This window comes from Piliocolobus tephrosceles, chromosome 13, assembly GCF_002776525.5.
Source record: "Piliocolobus tephrosceles isolate RC106 chromosome 13, ASM277652v3, whole genome shotgun sequence".
Lineage (NCBI taxonomy): Eukaryota > Metazoa > Chordata > Mammalia > Primates > Cercopithecidae > Piliocolobus > Piliocolobus tephrosceles.
In genome coordinates, this window is record NC_045446.1 from 31,364,430 (window position 1) to 31,383,009 (window position 18,580).

At 39.0% G+C, this 18,580-nt stretch overlaps 1 protein-coding gene across 1 annotated transcript; it reads right to left on the reverse strand.

Annotated features, from left to right (window-relative positions):
• Positions 1–904: 904 nt before the first annotated feature.
• DEPDC7 (DEP domain containing 7) lies at positions 905–18,374 on the reverse strand. The gene is made up of 9 exons (XM_023185523.1): positions 18,221–18,374; positions 8,336–8,726; positions 6,622–6,749; positions 5,645–5,834; positions 2,897–3,108; positions 2,009–2,151; positions 1,694–1,819; positions 1,520–1,598; positions 905–1,226 (listed from the first exon to the last, which is right to left on the reverse strand). The coding sequence occupies exons 1-9, from the start codon at positions 18,291–18,293 to the stop codon at positions 1,033–1,035; spliced, it is 1,536 nt and encodes a 511-aa protein (XP_023041291.1). The 5' UTR covers positions 18,294–18,374; the 3' UTR covers positions 905–1,032.
• Positions 18,375–18,580: the final 206 nt, after the last annotated feature.

Here is an 18,580-nt window from a genome sequence, read left to right on the forward strand (position 1 = left end):
TCCAGGTAGCTAGGACTACAGGCGCCCGCCACCATGCTTGGCTAATTTTTTGTATTTTTTTTTTAGTAGAGACGGAGTTTCACCATGTTAGCCAGGATGGTCTCGATCTCCTGACCTCGTGACCTGCCTGCCTCGGACTCCCAACGTGCTGGGATTACAGGCTTAAGCCACTGCGCCCGGCCCAGAACTTACAGATTTTTAAAGAGAAACTTAAACACATCAACCAGGTGCAATTTATGGACATTTGAATCTCCATTTGAATAAACTGTCAAAATCATTTGAGATCATAAGATTTCAACACTAACTGCAAACCTGATATTAAGGAGTTGTAGGTTTATGTGAATGACAATGGTATCATGGTTGTTTTTTTAATGTCCTTTTTGTCATACACACTAACATTTTATAGCTGAAATATGATATCTGAAATTTGCTGGGGTGAGTGAGGAATGAGTCAGGGTATAGATTAAACAAGACTGTCCATGAGTTGGCAGTTGTCACTATTAGTTAATAGGTACAAGCAAGAGTTCGTTACTGTATTTTCTCCACTTTTATATGTTTGAAATTTTCCACAATAAGCTTTAAAAATTTTGTTTTTGAAGCATTAGGATAGTCTGATTTCTGATTTGTCTACAACTTAAGGTAATTAGCAAATTCTTTTTATCATAGCCTAAGTTTCTATCTTGCATCTTTAGGGAGTACCTTTCAAAACACAAACCCCATTCCTATTAACATGTAATTATCGTTCTCTTTACTGTTTAATGCTTTCTTATACAAACACTGCAATGTCATAACATCTAAATATTATGTTCTATAAAGCACTGAGCACAGTAATTATAAATCAACTCACTTCAGTACTTAACAGCGATACACCATATGATTAATACTCAGCTTCTGACACACAAAGTTATACAAAAAAATTTTTATTAAGTACAGTTTCATATTTAGAGCTGCCAAGCTTACAAATGTGATTGGATATTTAGGATACATAATTTTATTCTTAAAATACACAACTTATATACAGACATTAAAAACTCAGTCTCCAAAATGCTCAATAAAGATGTCTGGGTGACACTTATAGAATTGACCTAGCAATTTTTTCTTCTCTTTGGCAGAAAGTTTTGAATCCTCATCAATAGTTTTTAATAAATTCAACAGCTCATCTCTGGTTGTCTTCTGCGTACTGTTGGAATAGTCACGTTGATCAATTCTCTGGCAGTAAATATATCCTTAAAGTTTAAAAGTAAAAAGTTCAGTTAATGACTCAATTCCTCATATTTAACCAAAAAAAATTAAGATATTCTTGTCTTTATGTTTTTCTTCCCCATTTTGTAATATGCACTGAAGATGGTAAGCACCGCTGACTTTCTAACCCTTGTCAAGTTGCTTAGTCTGAATTACTCTGAGGAGAATGTTCTAAATTTGGTTGAAATTAAAGTCCAACTACTTATAGCAAAACATTTTCAAAAAACACCTGAAATTTGTCTTTGGAAGATCATGAAAACAATATTTCTCAGATTACCTGCATCTCTATTTGGATCTCTTCCGTTCTGTATGGCCATAAGCTTAACACTTACAATTTTATGTAGAGTTCCAGGAATCTTAAGGAAAAGAAGGGACATGGGACATTATCCAAATGCATTTTAATCTAGTAATCTATTACATAAGCTCAATTTAACTACTTTCACAATTTTACCTTAAAAACATCTTTCTGATGATCCATTAAAAAGAGTACCAGAAGATCTGTTTTGCCTTTGGATAAATTTTTATTGTCAACAATAGCTTTTGAGAATATCCTTTTCACAACCATTCGGTTGTCACTCTATAAAAATAAAACAAATATATCCAATGGTATATATTTAAGAGACAAATTTAATATAAAAGGGAATATCAAATATTAATAGCTATTATCCATTTCAGCATACTTGATGCTGAAGATGGAATAATCTAATACTTAATCTATAAGTATTAAGGATATTAAATACAACTAACAGTTAAACGAAAGACTTACTTCTTTCTGTAATTTAAACTCAGAAGGATTTGCTGCAACAGCCATGAAATACAGCAGTCTTCTAAATTCTTCTCTATTTTGGAAATCTAAAAGCTTTAGAAGGAGCTGGGTAGCTTCTAAAGCTATTTCCGTCTTCCCATTCACTTTAGCCAAAAGAAAAAACTGCTTTTAATTGACCAAATATGACTATATTAAAGGGAACAAAACTCAAGTTATAGTTTGAGTTAAAAAGTGCACTTATTCAAAATTATTTCCAAAAGCAAAAGCAAGACTAGGAATTAACAATGAATGGTGGATACCATAAAGGCAGCTTGTTCTCAAATTGGCAACACACACCCTAAGTCCCTGTCATATAATATCTTCGGGCATTAAATCTAACTCTCAGCTTTGTGGATAAAATCCCATTCTGTTTCTCATTAATTCAGTACATTTGGGAGTGTACCATGTGTACAAAACTCATGTATCCAACTTTACTTGAGAAAAATAGGGGGAATTTTCTGAAACCTCCAATTTGTTTCCAACAAATTATGCGGCTCATTGGTAGAGAGACAAAGCAGAGAGTCTGCCATTTTGAAGAGACTGAACGGGGAGTAATGGTGGTGCTGGTAACTCTTCTAAAAGAAGAGAATTGCTGCTTTATGCTTAAGCTTCCGGCGAATGACAGCAGCATTATGCTCCTGGGTAACCAGAAGTTTCTGCATAACTTTAGAGCTTGTTAAAGCCTCTTTCCAAATGACCCCTAGAAGTTTTTGAACAAACATACTTTCCATGAATTAATCCAGATCCACTCCCAGCTTGTAGTAGTACTATTTTGGTTCAGTTTGAGAGCTAACTTTTTCTTGTTTCCTCCAAAAGATAAATGCTAGTATCCAATTAGATCTTACTTACCTAAGAGTTCTGCAATTCCATTATGAACGTCAGATAAGTGATTTAACAGAGGTTCCCTACTACTGTAGTATCTGCCAATGGCATCAAACAGAAGTTCTTTCACTAAGTCTGTTCGGTCTGGTTGCTCAGGAAAGCTTCTGCTTATTTCCACCACCATCTGGTCTGGAAGGTATTCCAAACAGTCAATTGCTGCAGAGAGCCACTCATCTTCCCTATACGGGAGAGGGGAAGATTATTTAAAAGGCAAAGAATAACAAATATACACATGGTACCTAATTCACTAGCTATTTCATGCTATCAGGATAAATTTCTACATGAGCTTAAAAGATATGTGTAGCTCTTTTTAATATATAGCTAGATCATGTATCACATTTACAAGTTCAGTTTAATGTTTTCCCTTTATTTTTTCCTTTTTCATGAAAACAAACTCCACCACAATACAGAGGTGAAAAGAGCATACAAATTCAAACTCTGCTCTTGCTCTTCACATTTACAATGGAGACCCAGAAACTCCAAGTTACTTGCTCAGGCCTCAGGCGGGACTAGATCCCAGATCTGAGTTCTGGGCCAGTATTTCTCCAACACAGTGTTGCTTAGTTCAGAGCTCTGTCTATGATCTATTAGCTCTCCCTTTAGCTAGGACAGAAGAAGAAACGTTTCAAAATAATTACACATCAGGCCTGGCGCGGTGGCTCACGCCTGTAATCCCAGCACTTTGGGGGGCCGAGCCAGTTGGATCACATGAGGTCAGGAGTTCGAGACGAGCCGGGCCAACATGGTGAAATCCCGTCTCTACTAAAAATGCAAAAATTAGCTGGGCGTGGTGGTGTGCCCCTGTCATCCAAGACACTCGGGAGGCTGAGGTGGGAGAATTGTTTGAACCCAGAAGGCAGAGGCTGCAATGAGCCAAGATTGTGCCACTGCACTCCAGCCTGGGCAACAGAGGGAGACCTCATCTCAAAAAACAAACCAACAAATAATTAAATATCAATTACCATCTACAGTAAAATTCTGCTGGGTAACTTCAGAAAAATGTTAATTTCACAAAATAAAGTAGCAAACTTTTAATATTCCATTTTTTATATCTATCTATCTATCTATCTATTGTTAAAAAGCAATCAGTCATGTCCTCTACTGCCATACTGCCATGGACTTAGGACAACTAATTCAGCGAGGTGAGGTATCTCAGGCAGGTCATTTCACCTCTCTCAACATCAGCTTCAACTTTATATGATAAGATGATCTTTAAGGTCACTTCTAGCACAAATTCTGATTTTGTATATAAAAATTAGTAATTACAAGGCCGGATGCTGTGGCTCATGCCTGTAATCCCAGCACTTTGGGAGGCCAGCGTGGGCAGATCACAAGCTCGGGAGTTCAAGACCAGCCTGGCCAATATGGTGAAACCCCATCTCTACTAAAAATACAAAAATCAGCCAGGCGTGGTGGTGCGCACCTGTAGTTCCAGCTATTTGGGAGGCTGAGGCAGAAGAATCACTTGAACCCGGGAGGCGGAGGTTGCAGTGAGCTGAGATCATGCCACTGCACTCCAGCCTGGGTGACAGAGAGAGACTCTATCTCAAAAAAAAAAAAAAAAGAATTTAGCAATTACAAAATGTTTCACATGTTCCTTTAGGTTATAGAAATGTGTTCTATCTGCAGAATTCAGTAACACATATGTTGGGATTAACTTTTTCATATAAGGCTTTAAGCTGCCTTTTGGCATTCAACTGTTTATAGTATTAATAGTTCTTTGGAACGTAGAATTAGTGAAGTACTGAAAATGTAATTGTATTCCTTTCAAACATTTTCATCCCCTTAACTAGACTGGAACACTATCTGCTAAGGCAAAATAATAAAAAATTAAGCTAGAAAAATCCAATAACTTATTTTAACCTTCAATAATTTTTATAGAAGAGCCTCAAAGTTATGAGTAATGCAGAACTCTTCCTTAAGGGAAAAAAGTCTTAATTCCCTCAGCATCTAAAGTTAAGCCTTCAAACCTTAGGATTTACATTCGAAGAGAGTAGTAACTGGAATGAGAGAGTTACTTTCATTGTTTTGTTTTTTCTGAGACAGAGTCTCACTCTGTCACCCAGGCTGGAATGCAGCAGCATGATCTCGGCTCACTGAAACCTCTGCCTCCCAAGTTCAAGTGATTTTCCTGCCTCAGCCTCCCAAGTAGCTGGGATTATGTGCCACCATGCCTAATGTTTTGTATTTTTAGTAGAGTCGGGGTTTTACCATGTTGGCCAGGCTGGTCTCGAACTCCTGACCTCAAGTGATCCAACCACCTCGGCCTCCCAAAGTGCTGGGATTACAGGCGTGGGCCACCCCACCCCACCTTATTGTATTTCTTTAATACAACTAGTTAACTAAATACATATGTAACAAAAATTCTAGATACGTGATCAAAGGATCTCAAGAATCTGTTTTTACCAGGTCCCTTTGAGGAATCTTAAAAGAGTTCAGACAGCTCTACATTTTAACAAAGATAAGAAGCTAAAGCATAATCATTTTTTTCACTTAATGTACAAGTTACATGTGAAACAAAAATGAATATGAAAAATGAAACAAATCTTTTCTAATTTTGACTAATGTCATTTTGTTCTTCACATTCTCAAATACTGATAATATTAACAATGCATATCTGATCCTATAGAAAAAAGAATAGAACAGATTATCTTAAAACCATTATCTCAATCTACCTACAAACACACTCAAATTATTATATGTATTTCCACATACTGAGAGTCACTATAAGCCTTGAGAATCCCTCGATCCAGATAGTTACTGCTGTTGACCATGTCGGACTGCCTCTTAGATTGAGGAACTTTAGGTACAGCCTCTTGCTGTTTCAATAAGGAGTCAAGAAGTGGAAGATCTACAAGTTGTAGTAGACGCCCAATTGTTTCTTCTTGCCACACTTCATTAATAACTACACAGGAAAAACGACAAGGTGAAAAGTAACAATTAACAGTGACTATATGCTCACCATAATATTTTTCTAAGCAGGTCTAAGCTAGTAAATTTGTGGCCAAAAAGAAAGAAAAAGTCAACCTTACGAAGTGCTTTCTTATAACAAAGTAAAACAATCCAAGATTTGTTTAGAGTGTAGGAGAATAGGCTTTGGACAACAGGAATTCTTTTCATTCTTTGTACTGTAAAAAGCAATCTGTCAGAGATAAGAGATCAAGTCATGTAACATGTTAATAAGGACTCTGGAAGAAAGAATGATTCATTCAACCTAAAAACTTGTTTGAAACTATTGGCTGCAGATTATTCCACTCAGGGTTTCCACAACTGGAATGGGGGAAAGGTGGAAATTAAAGTCATTAAACTATATTCCATTGCCATAGACAAGGAAGAACCGAAGAATTCTGTTAACGTTTTAATGTAATTTTCAAATTTTATTTGGCCTAATAAAATCTTAGGAAAAGAAATATCTGAGAGCATATTTTCAATACAAATTTGCATGCAAAACATCTCAGATCTGAACCTTTGCCAGCTGATCGGACAAAAGTCAGTGTTCAAGAGTTCTAACACTGATCTATTTGTTAAAGATAATAGACTTCTGTTAAAATTTAACATAAACAGCTTTAATACATAGTGCACTCTTTCTCTGTACTTTGAATCTATAAAATCTATAAAGGTTAAGATCTAAAAATTTTAAATAACTTCGAAGTTAGTCTTCTACTTCTTACTTTGCTTCATCTTTAGCTTACCTTGTGGAGACAAGGTTGCAGAGATATTTACATGAGGGGAGTTGGCAGGCTTTAAACTCAGATTTTCCCACAGGTCCTCTAAACTGGCTGATTTGATATCGGATGACTTAAATAATGCATCTGCATACCTAAAATGAATTTATTTCAGAAATGAACATTTACTAAGCCCACAGAAATATTTTAGTATTTGAGAGCTAAGAGTTTTCTACAGAGTTATGCATTTCAGAGCAAAAACACAACTCCAAATTCTAAGAGTAGAATAAATTATAAAAACACCCACCTTCTTTCTCAAGCATATTGTTCTCCTTTGAACATTTTCTTAGATTTAAGTGATTCAATGACTAAAATCTTAGCCCCCAGTTTAAAAATGCAATCAAACATAACTGAACTTCATTATGCGTACTGGTTTTATCAGTTATCTCTTTGTGGGGCATTCTTTGGTGGAGAGTGTAAGCACTCTCCACCAAAGAATTTCTAAATACAGATCTACAGCCCTTTACCTGCAATTCTAAAACCCAAAAAGCTTTGAAAATCAAAGGTTTATTTAGAGCTCATATGGTGACAAAACCTGTCCCGAGACTATAATAGCTTTCATTTATCCCGGTAGTATATTCTTTTGTTTACCACAGAAATATCATAATGCTTGATTACCAGATGCTGTTCCAGATGCCTCTAGGGATGTTGAACCATATATATGTACAACATAACTTTTCTAAATGCTCCAAAGTTCCAAATTCCTAAATGCATCCAGTCCCAAAGATTTCAGATAAAGTGTGTGGACCTGCATCTGAAAGTGTTGACTGTGCCTTACTTTATCCTCATATTTCCTTTCTACACAAAGAGGTGCATTTTATCATGTTTTAGATTGGGTTAAAACATGTAAAAATGGGCCAGGCGCAGTGGCTTATGCTTCTAATTATTCCAACACTTTAGGAGGCCAAGATGGGAGGATCACTTGAGCCCAGGAGTTTCAGACTAGCCTGGTCTCGAACCATAATGGGATTCTGTCTCCACAGAAAAAGAAAAGAAAAAGAATTAGCTGGGCATGGTGGTGTATGCCTGTAGTCCCAGCTACTGGGAGGCCAGGGTGGGAGGGTTGCTTGAGCCCAAGAGGCAGACGATGCAGTGAGCTGAGATCACACCACTGCACTCCAGTCTAGGTGAGAGAGTAAGACCCTGCCTCGTCAGATCTGAATTATAAGAGCTTCAATTATACCTCTGTGTCACCACTGCACAGTTTAGCTGAGGGTAACAAAGGGGAAAAGGTAAAGTTGGCTTACTTCATGACAAACAGCTATAAGTTTATTATGCATTATCACCCACATCCATTTCAATCACTGGATTCCACAATTCTGTCTCCCCAGTTTCCCTTTAAATGATTCCTTCTTCTCTCCCACCTCAATCTGGGTTTCTCTCTGCCTGCCTTCGCTATGTTCTCATACCAAGTGGTATGAAAACATTTTTTACACTGTAACTGTAACCTGAAGCAGGAAAATCAAAGTGTTGTTGACTGCTTCTGCTAAATATAAAATATGACTAGGAGATACCCAATAAAGTTAACAAAATTTCATCGCACTTTATCAAATTTACCCACAGACCCATATTTTAGCCACATTTACTGCCAAAAAGGTAACATAAAGCCAGTTGGCATCTCATAAAAAGGTAGACAAAATCCTGTCAATATCCCCGTGATAATCTAATATTATATACCAACCTGGAAGGTGAACATAGTTTGTTCTCTTTGCCTGCCTGACTGTCTTGGTTAGGTATTGTGGTGAATCTATACAGGCTGCAACTACTATCTTCAAATGTAGGTTTTTTGTCTTTTCCAAAGACTTTGGTTGGAATTGCTTCAAATACTTTGTAGTCCATAAGTGCTTGACACACTCTCACCACTTTGGCCCGAGGAATATCTACATCACCAAAATACTTATTCTGAATTAGGTGAGAAAAAATGACATCCACAGCTTCTGAACCAACAAAGCAGTCATTGTGCCGTTTTAAACGGTGCCTTCGTTTTTTCACTTGCACTTGTGTTTGAAGAGTGTTTATGATGCTGCTCCATACATACGTGGCTCCAAATGGCTTCTGAGCTACACTGAAACCTAGGAGAAAAATCATAGAGAAACTGGGATTTGGTACCTTGTTCATTTGTAATAAGGTCTAAGCAATCCTTAGGCAAAAATGTGGTAATTTCCAAAGTTATTGAGGGTAGCTTATTGAAATACTGCTTTAATAGCAATTCATTAAAAAATATGGTACTTATTATATGCCAAATACTATTCTATATGCTAAGATACAACAGTAAGCAAAATAAGATTCCTGTTCCCAGGAACTTAAGACTTTGTAGGAAGACAATCCATACGTGTTAGATCAGTGCTGAGAAGAAAAATAAAGCTAGATAAGATAAGGAATGCTACTTTAAATGGGATGTCAGGAAAGACCTGTGTGATAAGGTTATACCTGAGCGGAAACTCAAGTAAAACCAAGAAGCAAGCTGTGCAGACATCTGGGGAAAGAGCACATACCTGAGGTGGGAGTGTGCTCTGGGAGGATAGGAGGGAGGTCAGCACAGCCAGAGTGGTGTGGGGAGGGAGAGAAGAACAGGAAATTAGATCAAGGAGGGAGAGGGGCTGGCGTTTGAGACTGGGAGTTAGGAGGACACATCAAGTAGGACCTTGTGGCAGTTACCAGTTAGGTACAAGAATTCTATTATATGCCTTATGTAAATTATCTAATCTTCAATAGCAACCTATGAGGTAGGTATCGTTTCCATTTGAGAGATGGAAAACAGAGTCACAGAGGTTACGCAGCACTTCCAGATATTATATTGAAAGAGGTAGTACTGGGACTTGGCTCATGTTTTATATGACTTTGAAGTACTTATGAGTCATACACACACACACACACACACACACACACACACACACACGGTCATGCACCACAAAACAACATTTCTGTCAACAATGGACCACATATAACAGTAGTCCTATACAATTACAATGGAACTTAAAAATCCCTGTTCCTAGCTCTTGCTGTACCATTTCTATGTTTAGATACACAAGTACTTATCATTGTGTTACAATTGCTTACAGCATTCAGTACAGCTCTGCATGTTTGTGGCCTAGGAGCAACAGGCTATCCCACATAGCCTAGGTGTGTAGCAGGCTATACCATCAAGGTTTGTGGAACTACACTCTATGATGTTTGCACAACAATGAAATCACCTGACAATACATTTCTCAGTACATATCCCCGTCATTACACTATGCATGACTGTGTACACACACACACACACACACAAAATCATTGCAGGAATAAACTAATATTTTTAAAGCCTCCTATGATGCAGGCTTATGAGTTAAACACTTTGTATGCAGGGTAAAGTAACAATTTGGTTCCTACCCTATAGGAGCTTATGACCTATTGCAAAGACAGTATGCACAGAAGTAAAGCAAGATTTTTGCCAAACACAAAAGGAGAAAAACAAACTTTCAAAAATATCCTATATTTTTCCTCATTGTAATTAGCAGATATTTGGAAATCAATAGGAAAGAAATCAGGTCTTGGGCTTTTGAAAACCAATGGAATGGATGGTAGCGAATCACCCACTTGGTGGCTGGCTGGCTCTCTCCCTTTTTTCCTTTCATAAAGAGTTCTTCTCTCCCTCCCCTTTAACGTGTTACACTTTTTAGTGATTCTCTGAAAACTCAGCAGTCCTAATTTAAGCCCCATTTATGTTAAGTATGTTACTTCCTTTATTTTTACGATATTTTGGCGGAGAGGTTGAAGTTATTACTTCCTTTAAGATACTCTAAAAAGGAAAAGCATATGCATGAGTACAATGGTAAGGAAAAAAGGAAATTATAATTAAAGAAATTGCTACTTGAAATTATCTTCCTACTTTTTTAGGCAAAATAGAATGTGTAAGATGATGAAAGCATAAGATAAGCTCCTGAAGGACATTATTAAAACTCCTTTACAGCCTGCTGAAGATAGTGAAATGTCCTCTCTACTAAAAATACAAAAATTGGCCAGGCATGGTGTCAGGCACCTGTAATTCCAGCTACTCAGGAGGCTGAGACAGAGAATTGCTTGAAGCTGGGAGACAGAAGTTGCAGTGAGCTGAGACAGTGCCACTGCACTTCAGCCTGGACAATAAAGGAAGACTCCCTCTAACAAACAAACAAACAAACAAACAACTCCTCTTAGTGCACTAGAGCCATAAATTATAAGTGGGTCATTTGAAATTCATCTCTTATGTTGCAATAAATACAAGGAGTACACTGAACCACCACACTGATTTCACTCGTAGCATAATTCTGTAGCTACTAGAGATTTAAACATCTTTATAGTGAAAATTAATAGCATATACACAAACACACAGCCCTTTGTTGTTTATTTGTATATTTCTAATACCAAAAGTAGATGGGTAATTTACCACCTACTTGCTCGTCGCCCAGGCTGGAGTGCAGTGGCGTGATCTTGGCTCACTGCAAGCTCCGCCTCCTGGGTTCACGCCATTCTCCTGCCTCAGCCTCCCGAGTAGCTGGGACTACAGGTGCCCACCACCATGCCTGGCTAATTTTTTGTATTTTTTTCAGTAGAGACGGGGTTTCACCGTATTAGCCAGGATAGTCTCAATCTCCTGACCTCGTGAACCTCCTGCCTCGGCCTCACAAAGTGAGCAAGATTGTTTTTAATTGTCAAAATTGTATTTTAAATTTGAAGATATTTCACAAGCCAGTACTAAACAAAGATGGAAGTAATTGTTGCAGTCTTCCAAATATAATGTGAGCTGTTTCAGGAACTGAATTATGGAGAACTGACTAAATAAACCAAGCTGTAATCAGACTTACTCTTAGTACAGTATTTAGTCTGTTGAACAGAACAAGAATGAGGCATCTGATGGAATCTCAAAGTAAGTCCAGGTCATTCCTGGTATCCAGAACTCAGGAGTAGTTGTACTGTTTCCACCCACAATGCCTAAACATTGTGAGCGACTAATATTCTTAACTTCCTAAAATACCAGAGATTATAAGTAAGATTTAAATAAGCAATTTCTGCTTAACTTTTCAAATCTTTATTATTAATAGCTAACATTTGAGTATTTACACTATGACAGGCTCTGTCTTCTCGCATTTAATTCTGATAAGCTTCTCTGCGAAATGATTATTAATAATCCTATTTTGAGGAAATTGAGGCTCCGTGAGTTAAACCTGCCCTCAGTTACACAGCTAATAAATACATACTAGTTTTTCCTAGTACTTAAATATAAATATATGAAAAGTCAGCCACCAGATAAGTCGTTTAAGCATTAACCTTTTGCTGGAAACTTGGATTAAGTGAAACAGCTTTAAGAGCGCCAAGAGATAAAACAAACTCTAAGAACCCTTAATCAAGCTATTTAAAAACAGTAGTCAGGATAAGGCAGGATATCATAAATTCTGTAATAAATACTACCATAGTACACAGGGTAAGACAGGAAAAGGAAGACATGCAAGATTCATACTTCGATCAGACTGCCTTTTAAGAACCAATGAGACAGACTTTTGGACTAGTTATAATAAAAAGATGAAACACATAAGTCATAACACTTGAGCTACAAGTAGGTTAGTATACAAATCCTAAATGATAAGGCTGAGTCACTTATTAATTACAGATCAATAAGACAGCTGAAGAGGGCAGTGTAGTTGGCCTCAATGAGTAGAAATGGCTAATCTTCACAGAAGAATTAAGAGGTAAAGGATAAATTTCTCCATATTAACTTGTGGGAAATCAGGAGGTTTTGCAGGTTAAATAACACTGTATAAAAGACTAAAGAATGGGTTGGAGCAGGATAGTAGGCACCTGTGAACCACAGGCTTTCAGAGTCCTCCAGGCATGATACAATACAGCCCTCACAGGTCCCCTCTGTTCTCACTGACCATCAATTCCCAACCATTGCATCCTGGGGAATTTCCCTTCAAGCACCACCACCTACAGACCCAAACTAGCTCATGTTCATACAGATGCTTTCATACACAACGTACCCTGGACTTGACAAGTAAATGTGCCAAAACTCATACCAGGATAACCTGCTTTTTTAAATGCTGACTTCACCAGTTGAACACATATCCCCCACATACTGGTTTGAAACTTATTTATCATCATCTAAAAGCTGAAATGAATATTGGTATAGCAGATCGTGGCCCAGTAAGATGACTTACTGTGATTTCTAAACAGGATTTAAGAGACCAGAAATAGACAATGAAAGTTTTTTAAGTCTTGCAATCAGAAGTAAGGGTTCCGTTTGTCCTCAAACCTCACTTTCATATGAGCTAAACAACCTTTTGAAATCCATCACTATCTACATCTTGATGCTTCCTTACATTTTGTCAAGCATTTTCTTTTTTTTCTTTTTCTTTTGAGATGGTGTCTCACTCTGTCACCAGGCTGGAGTGCAGTGGCACGATCTCGGCTCACTGCAACCTCCAACTCCCTGATTCAAGTGATTTTCCTGCCTCAGCCTCCTGAGTAGCTAGGATTACAGGCACCTACCACCACGTCCAGTTAATTTTTTTTTATATTTTTAGTAGCGACAGAGTTTCACCATGTTGGCCAGGATGGACTCGAACTCCTGACCTCATGATCGACCCACCTCAGCCTCCCAAAGTGCTGGGATTACAGGTGTGAGCCACCATGCCCAGCCTGGTCAAACATTTTCTAAAAGCATCATGGGACAAATGGAATCAAAGAGTTCAGAGATCAGCTGTAAAAACTCTGGATAAGAGACAATCTCTGTAAGTAGGTTTCTTCATCTATGGATAAAATAGTTGAACACAATATTTTAGGTTAGTTTCAGGTCTAAGCTGCCAGGCCAGGCACAGTGGCTCACAGGTCACAAGTCAAAGTCCTGATCCCAGGACTTTGGAAGGCCACCACGGGAAGATTGCTTGAGGCCAGGAGTTCAAGATTACAGTGGGCTATGATCACACCATTGTACTCCAGCTTGGGTGACAAAGTGAGATCCTGTCTTTAAATAAACTGATTATAGGAATGTAAAGACTGAAACTATATCTCCTCCATTTAGATGAGGACACTGAACACCAAATATGGCAGATCTATAGGCAAGAAAGGAAGCATTCGGACAAATTTGACCGCACCAGATACAAAACCTTTTGGAAGGTTGCCTAATGAGGTTCAGAAATAATTTAATTATCTAGCCTACAACACATAGTCTTAAGCACTACATATACCTAGGCTAGTTAACCTTCATTTTTCAAGCAGACTCATCCTTATTTGCTTGAAAACAATAACTATTTTTCAAAAGCTGCCCTTCACATGTATTTGAACTCTACCATAAAAAAATTTACCAACAGTAAAAGTTAAACTTCAGTAATAATCATCCTCGCTTCTAAGAATTCACACTAAATAATCAAGTTACAATAATTCCCTAAAAATGTCAAGAAATTACATTTACCCAAAAATTAGGGATAATCAGCATCAACCATAATCCACCTTGTCAGCAACCCCAGCCTACTGTGAAAACCTATTTAAAGGGAAAACAATTGTATAATCACTTCTAATAGTAAGATTATATTAAATCTTTAGAAGTAGATCAATATACACATTATAAAATTGGATCTCAGTATAAGGTAAACATACACACAGAATTACTAAAACACACTACCTCTTAATGAACATATAACAATTTTGTTTTCATTCTTGGTCTTTAGACTGGACTTAAAAAAAAAAAAAAAAAGGAACTGAATCCAGACAGCTGATGTTTCTCCATAAATCTTTTAAGAGATGGTGAGCTAGTGCCCGATTTCTTTCAGATTTCCTAACAGTTTACAGAGGTTTTAATTATTTAATTGCCTTACAGATTGCCTCAATATAATACAATTGGTTATCAATATTCGTTAGTTGCTAATTATTGCTAACTACTAAAAAAATTAATCTTTTTTCCTTTTTTTTTTGAGACAGAGGATTACTTTATCATCCAGGCTGGAGTGCAGTGGTGTGATCTTGGCTCACCGCAACCTCTGCCTCCTGGGTTCAAGCGATTCTCCTGCCTCACCCTCCCAAGTAGCTGGGATTACAGGTATGCGCCACCATACCCAGATAATTTTTGGATTTTTTTTAGTAGAAATAGGGTTTCGTCGCATTGGCCAGGCTGGTCTCAAACTCTTGGCCTCGAATGATCCACCTGTCTCAACCTCCCAAAGTGCTGGCATTACAGGTGTGAGCCACCACACCCCATTCATAAAAAAAAATTTTTAAAGAAAGGTTAACCCAGTGGTTCTCAGTGGGTGATTATACCCCCACAGGACATGTCTGGAGACATTTATGATTATCACAATGAGTGTGGGTATTGCTGGTATCTAGTGGGTAGAGGGATGCTACTAAACATCCTATAATGCACAGACAGCCCCCACAACAAAGAAAACATCAGTAGTGCCAAGGTTAAGAAACCTTGGGTTGACTGAATACTGTTCAGACATGGAAACGTGTGCTAACGCAGCAGACACAGTGCTAGGTGCTGTGACTTCAAAGAGTTAGACCAGTGTGGACTCTGCAGTCCCAGAGACCTGAGTTCCATTGTTGGGTCCCTCATTTACTAATAACACAATCTTGAGCAAACTGCCTAACTTTTCTGTTGCAAAACAGAGCTAACTCCACTTCTCTACTCATTGCGAGGATCATAAGACAATATGTTAATGTGTCTCACAAAATGCCCAGAAATTATATCACTAAAAACAAAAGGAGGAAACTGTCACAGTCTAGAAGACTCATTGCATGACAATGCAATGTAATACAGTATCTTGGATGGGATCCTAGAAGAGAACATTAGGCAAACACCAAGGGAATCTAAGTGTGGAATCTTCAGTTAATAATTATATGTATGAATATTGGTTCATTAATTATGACATTAATATGACAAATGGACTATACTATTTAGTGAATCTATTCTAAAATTTTAAGTTTATTTTAAAAGTAGAAAGAAAAGGGAGGTATCTTTCTTCCTCTTCCTTCCTCTGAACTCAGAGGACACAGTCCCCAACCTTAGGAGTTTACCTTTTATTTACTCCTACTACCTGGATGATGTCAAGCTCTGAATAGTATTCAACCACATAAAGGCCACCAGGAGATGAGAAGACAAAATGTGACACATACCAGAAGATTTAACTTTTCATCAGAAAATAACACATCTATAAATCCTAAACCATGTAGGATTCAAGAGAATTTTAAGACAGATTTTTTCAAACGAGGTTTTAAAATATTACTCAAAGAATTGTCAAGACAACAAAGAAAAAGGACATTTGTTGGATAGTAACCAAAACCTCATGAAACTATTAATAAATGTAAAGAGAATTGTGCTTATGGTGTTAAAACTGGACAGTTGTGACTGAGTGAAAAAATTTTCTATACTATGATCCCAACATTACAACACTTTTACGGGATATTGGTTCTGGTAGTCCAAAGTTTATTTTCCTGCTAGTTGGCATTAGAGGTGTCATGCTGAAGACTGTGATTGCCTCTGAAAAAAAGGGTGCAGGTAGGTAAAAGAAGTGTCTACCAACACAAAAAATTTAAAATATCTACGAGAATTATCAGCAAAAGCAGACATTGGTCCCTGCTTTAATTCACACAGATTAATGAGACAGCATATGGGAAGTACTTTGAGCTCCCTGGAAAAGTGATACCAGGCAAACTCAAAGAATTAGGTTACAGTATAAAGGGATAACAGGATAACAGACTACTTTCTTGTTTGTCATATTAAAAGACAAGTGTTTTTGACGTACTTGCTGAAGACTGGCATATAGATCTCATTTCTTGTACATAAATCAGGTCACTGGTCATTACAGCCCCTTTAAGGTAAGGGAGAGTTACTAATCGGTGGAGAAACAAAAGTACGAAGCTGCCTGCCAGAACACACAGAAAGAGAATGGCAAAGAACCAAGAACCGTGTGCTCCCATTACCTTGCTCACTGGGACTATGACAAGGCAACTAAAGGGTGAAAGAAAGGCTAACAAATGTTACCAGGTCGGGATTCCAGCGGTAGCAAGCAAAACGAGTGAGAAAAGCAGCGGGTCCCTCTCTGTCCACTGCAGCTGGTATGCCGAGGACAGTGGTTTCTTTCCTTTGACTCCTGATAACCAGCACTTCAACTCTTCCCTTTGATAGTTATCTACTTAATTTCTGAATACATACTTCCTTACACCATCTAAGAACCTGTTCACAAATGCCCAAAGCTCCAGAATTGGTATTTCAGCTATTAGAGAAAACAGGGTACATTTTTATTTTAGGCAGGTGACATCTGGGAATTTCCTTCACTGAGTAAGTGGGCCCAAAAGATTTCTCAAGACTGTTCTCAATATCATTTGGTTTTAAATTCCCAAATGTCCTAGCATTTGTCTTCTCTTCACAACGTAAATCAAGGAGACATTCTCAATGTGGCCACTATGTGCTTATCTGGATCCTTTACATGAGAGCAGACTAAGGTCAATATTATGAAGTGTCTTAGAAAAGGACAAGTGAAAAATGGTTCTCTATCATAATCTGTCGTTAGCATTTTGAAGATTAAAAGGAGCATTAGTAAGTCAAACACAAGAGTGGGGCCACTGAGAAGCACTCATTTGACCCACAGGAAGGAATCACAATTTCACTGGTTGTTTTTACAAATGAAAGGCTTTTGTCAGAAAGGGAACCAATTCCTACAACATCCCAGACTGGAGCTCCAGAAAGGGGGTAAGTAGTAACTTAACCAAAAGAAAAAAAAAGCCAAGTGTTATCTGAATATCTTAGCAGTTATCTGACTCACCCCTATTAACTGAGTTGTAGATCTGCTATAACCAGCATTTTAGAAGTGATACCCGATTCTTTTCATGTGTTTGAACATTTAAAGAAACCAGGATCCTAAATCAACTGGCCCCAAAGACACGATTAAGCCGGTGGCAGAATTAGCCAACTTCTCTCCTAATTTCATGTAACTATTTTTTTAGCCAAAAACTTCTATTCACTAAAATACGGCTTATACATAGAGTGTTAATAAATATCTTTTATGCCAAATTCCTGCCAGTAGAACTCACATAAACCTCTCATCCCTCCCAGGAAGAGTCTGAGGAGACAAGCTGACTCTTGACTCCTAGCAGTCTGGAGAACAAAGTGGGAAAGGGAGGCGCTCGGCCCCTGGCATACTGTGCAGTCAAGGTTTGTGGTTGAGACGGGGGGCAAAGAACTACACAAATTCCAGATATCACACTTGTCACCGGTAGCACCGTGGAGCATATCCCGGGGCTCCACGGCGCGTGCCTGGCACGTTAGCGGGCGCACAGACGGATGCGCGGTGAAGTTGAGAGTTTGAGTAGACAGAAAAAAGCTGGGTTGTGCGGGCGGGGTCGGCAGCCTGCAGCCCACCAGCCAGAGAGGAACCCGATCCGCCCGCTCGCCGGGGGCGTTGGCCAAGTGGTCGCAGCTGTGCGGGACTCGCCCAGCCGGCCGTTGCCAGGCTCAGGCGGCCGAACGCCCTACGCCGCCCACCCCGCGCCGGGACCCAGCCCGCGCACCCCAGCCCGCCCCACGCCATCCCGGGCGGCAGTCCTCGGCACCTACCGGGAGGCCTGTGCGCAGGACTGTGAAGAGCCGAGAGGTTCAGCGCAGCAGCCTTCTCCCGCACGGTGGCCATAGCCCTTGCTCCCCAGACGCCAACTCCTCCAACAGCTTCACAGCTCACTGAGCGCCCGTCTGTTAACTGGGCGGGGCGGGGCTCACTGCAGGCCCCGCCTCCGCTGCCGGTCACGTGTCTCTCTGGCACCCACTGAACGTAGCCCGCGGCGCCAGCGATCCAAGTTTCCTCGGGCGCGAAGCCACGCGACCGGTGTCCGGGGAGAGAGCGGTTCTCTGGGTCGGCACCACGCGACCCGCGGCTCACACTAGCGGCGTTCGAACCGCGGCCTGCCGTAGATTAACTCG

Excerpts from the sequence above, each read along its gene's own strand:
- DEPDC7 (XM_023185523.1), bottom strand. The coding sequence starts at position 18,293 with ATGGCCACCGTGCGGGAGAAGGCTGCTGCGCTGAACCTCTCGGCTCTT. Across the intron at positions 5,835-6,621 it reads TGCAACCTTGTCTCCACAAG|TTATTAATGAAGTGTGGCAA; the intron begins GTAAGCTAAAGA and ends TTTCCTGTGTAG. Across the intron at positions 1,227-1,519 it reads AGATCCAAATAGAGATGCAG|GATATATTTACTGCCAGAGA; the intron begins GTAATCTGAGAA and ends TTAAACTTTAAG.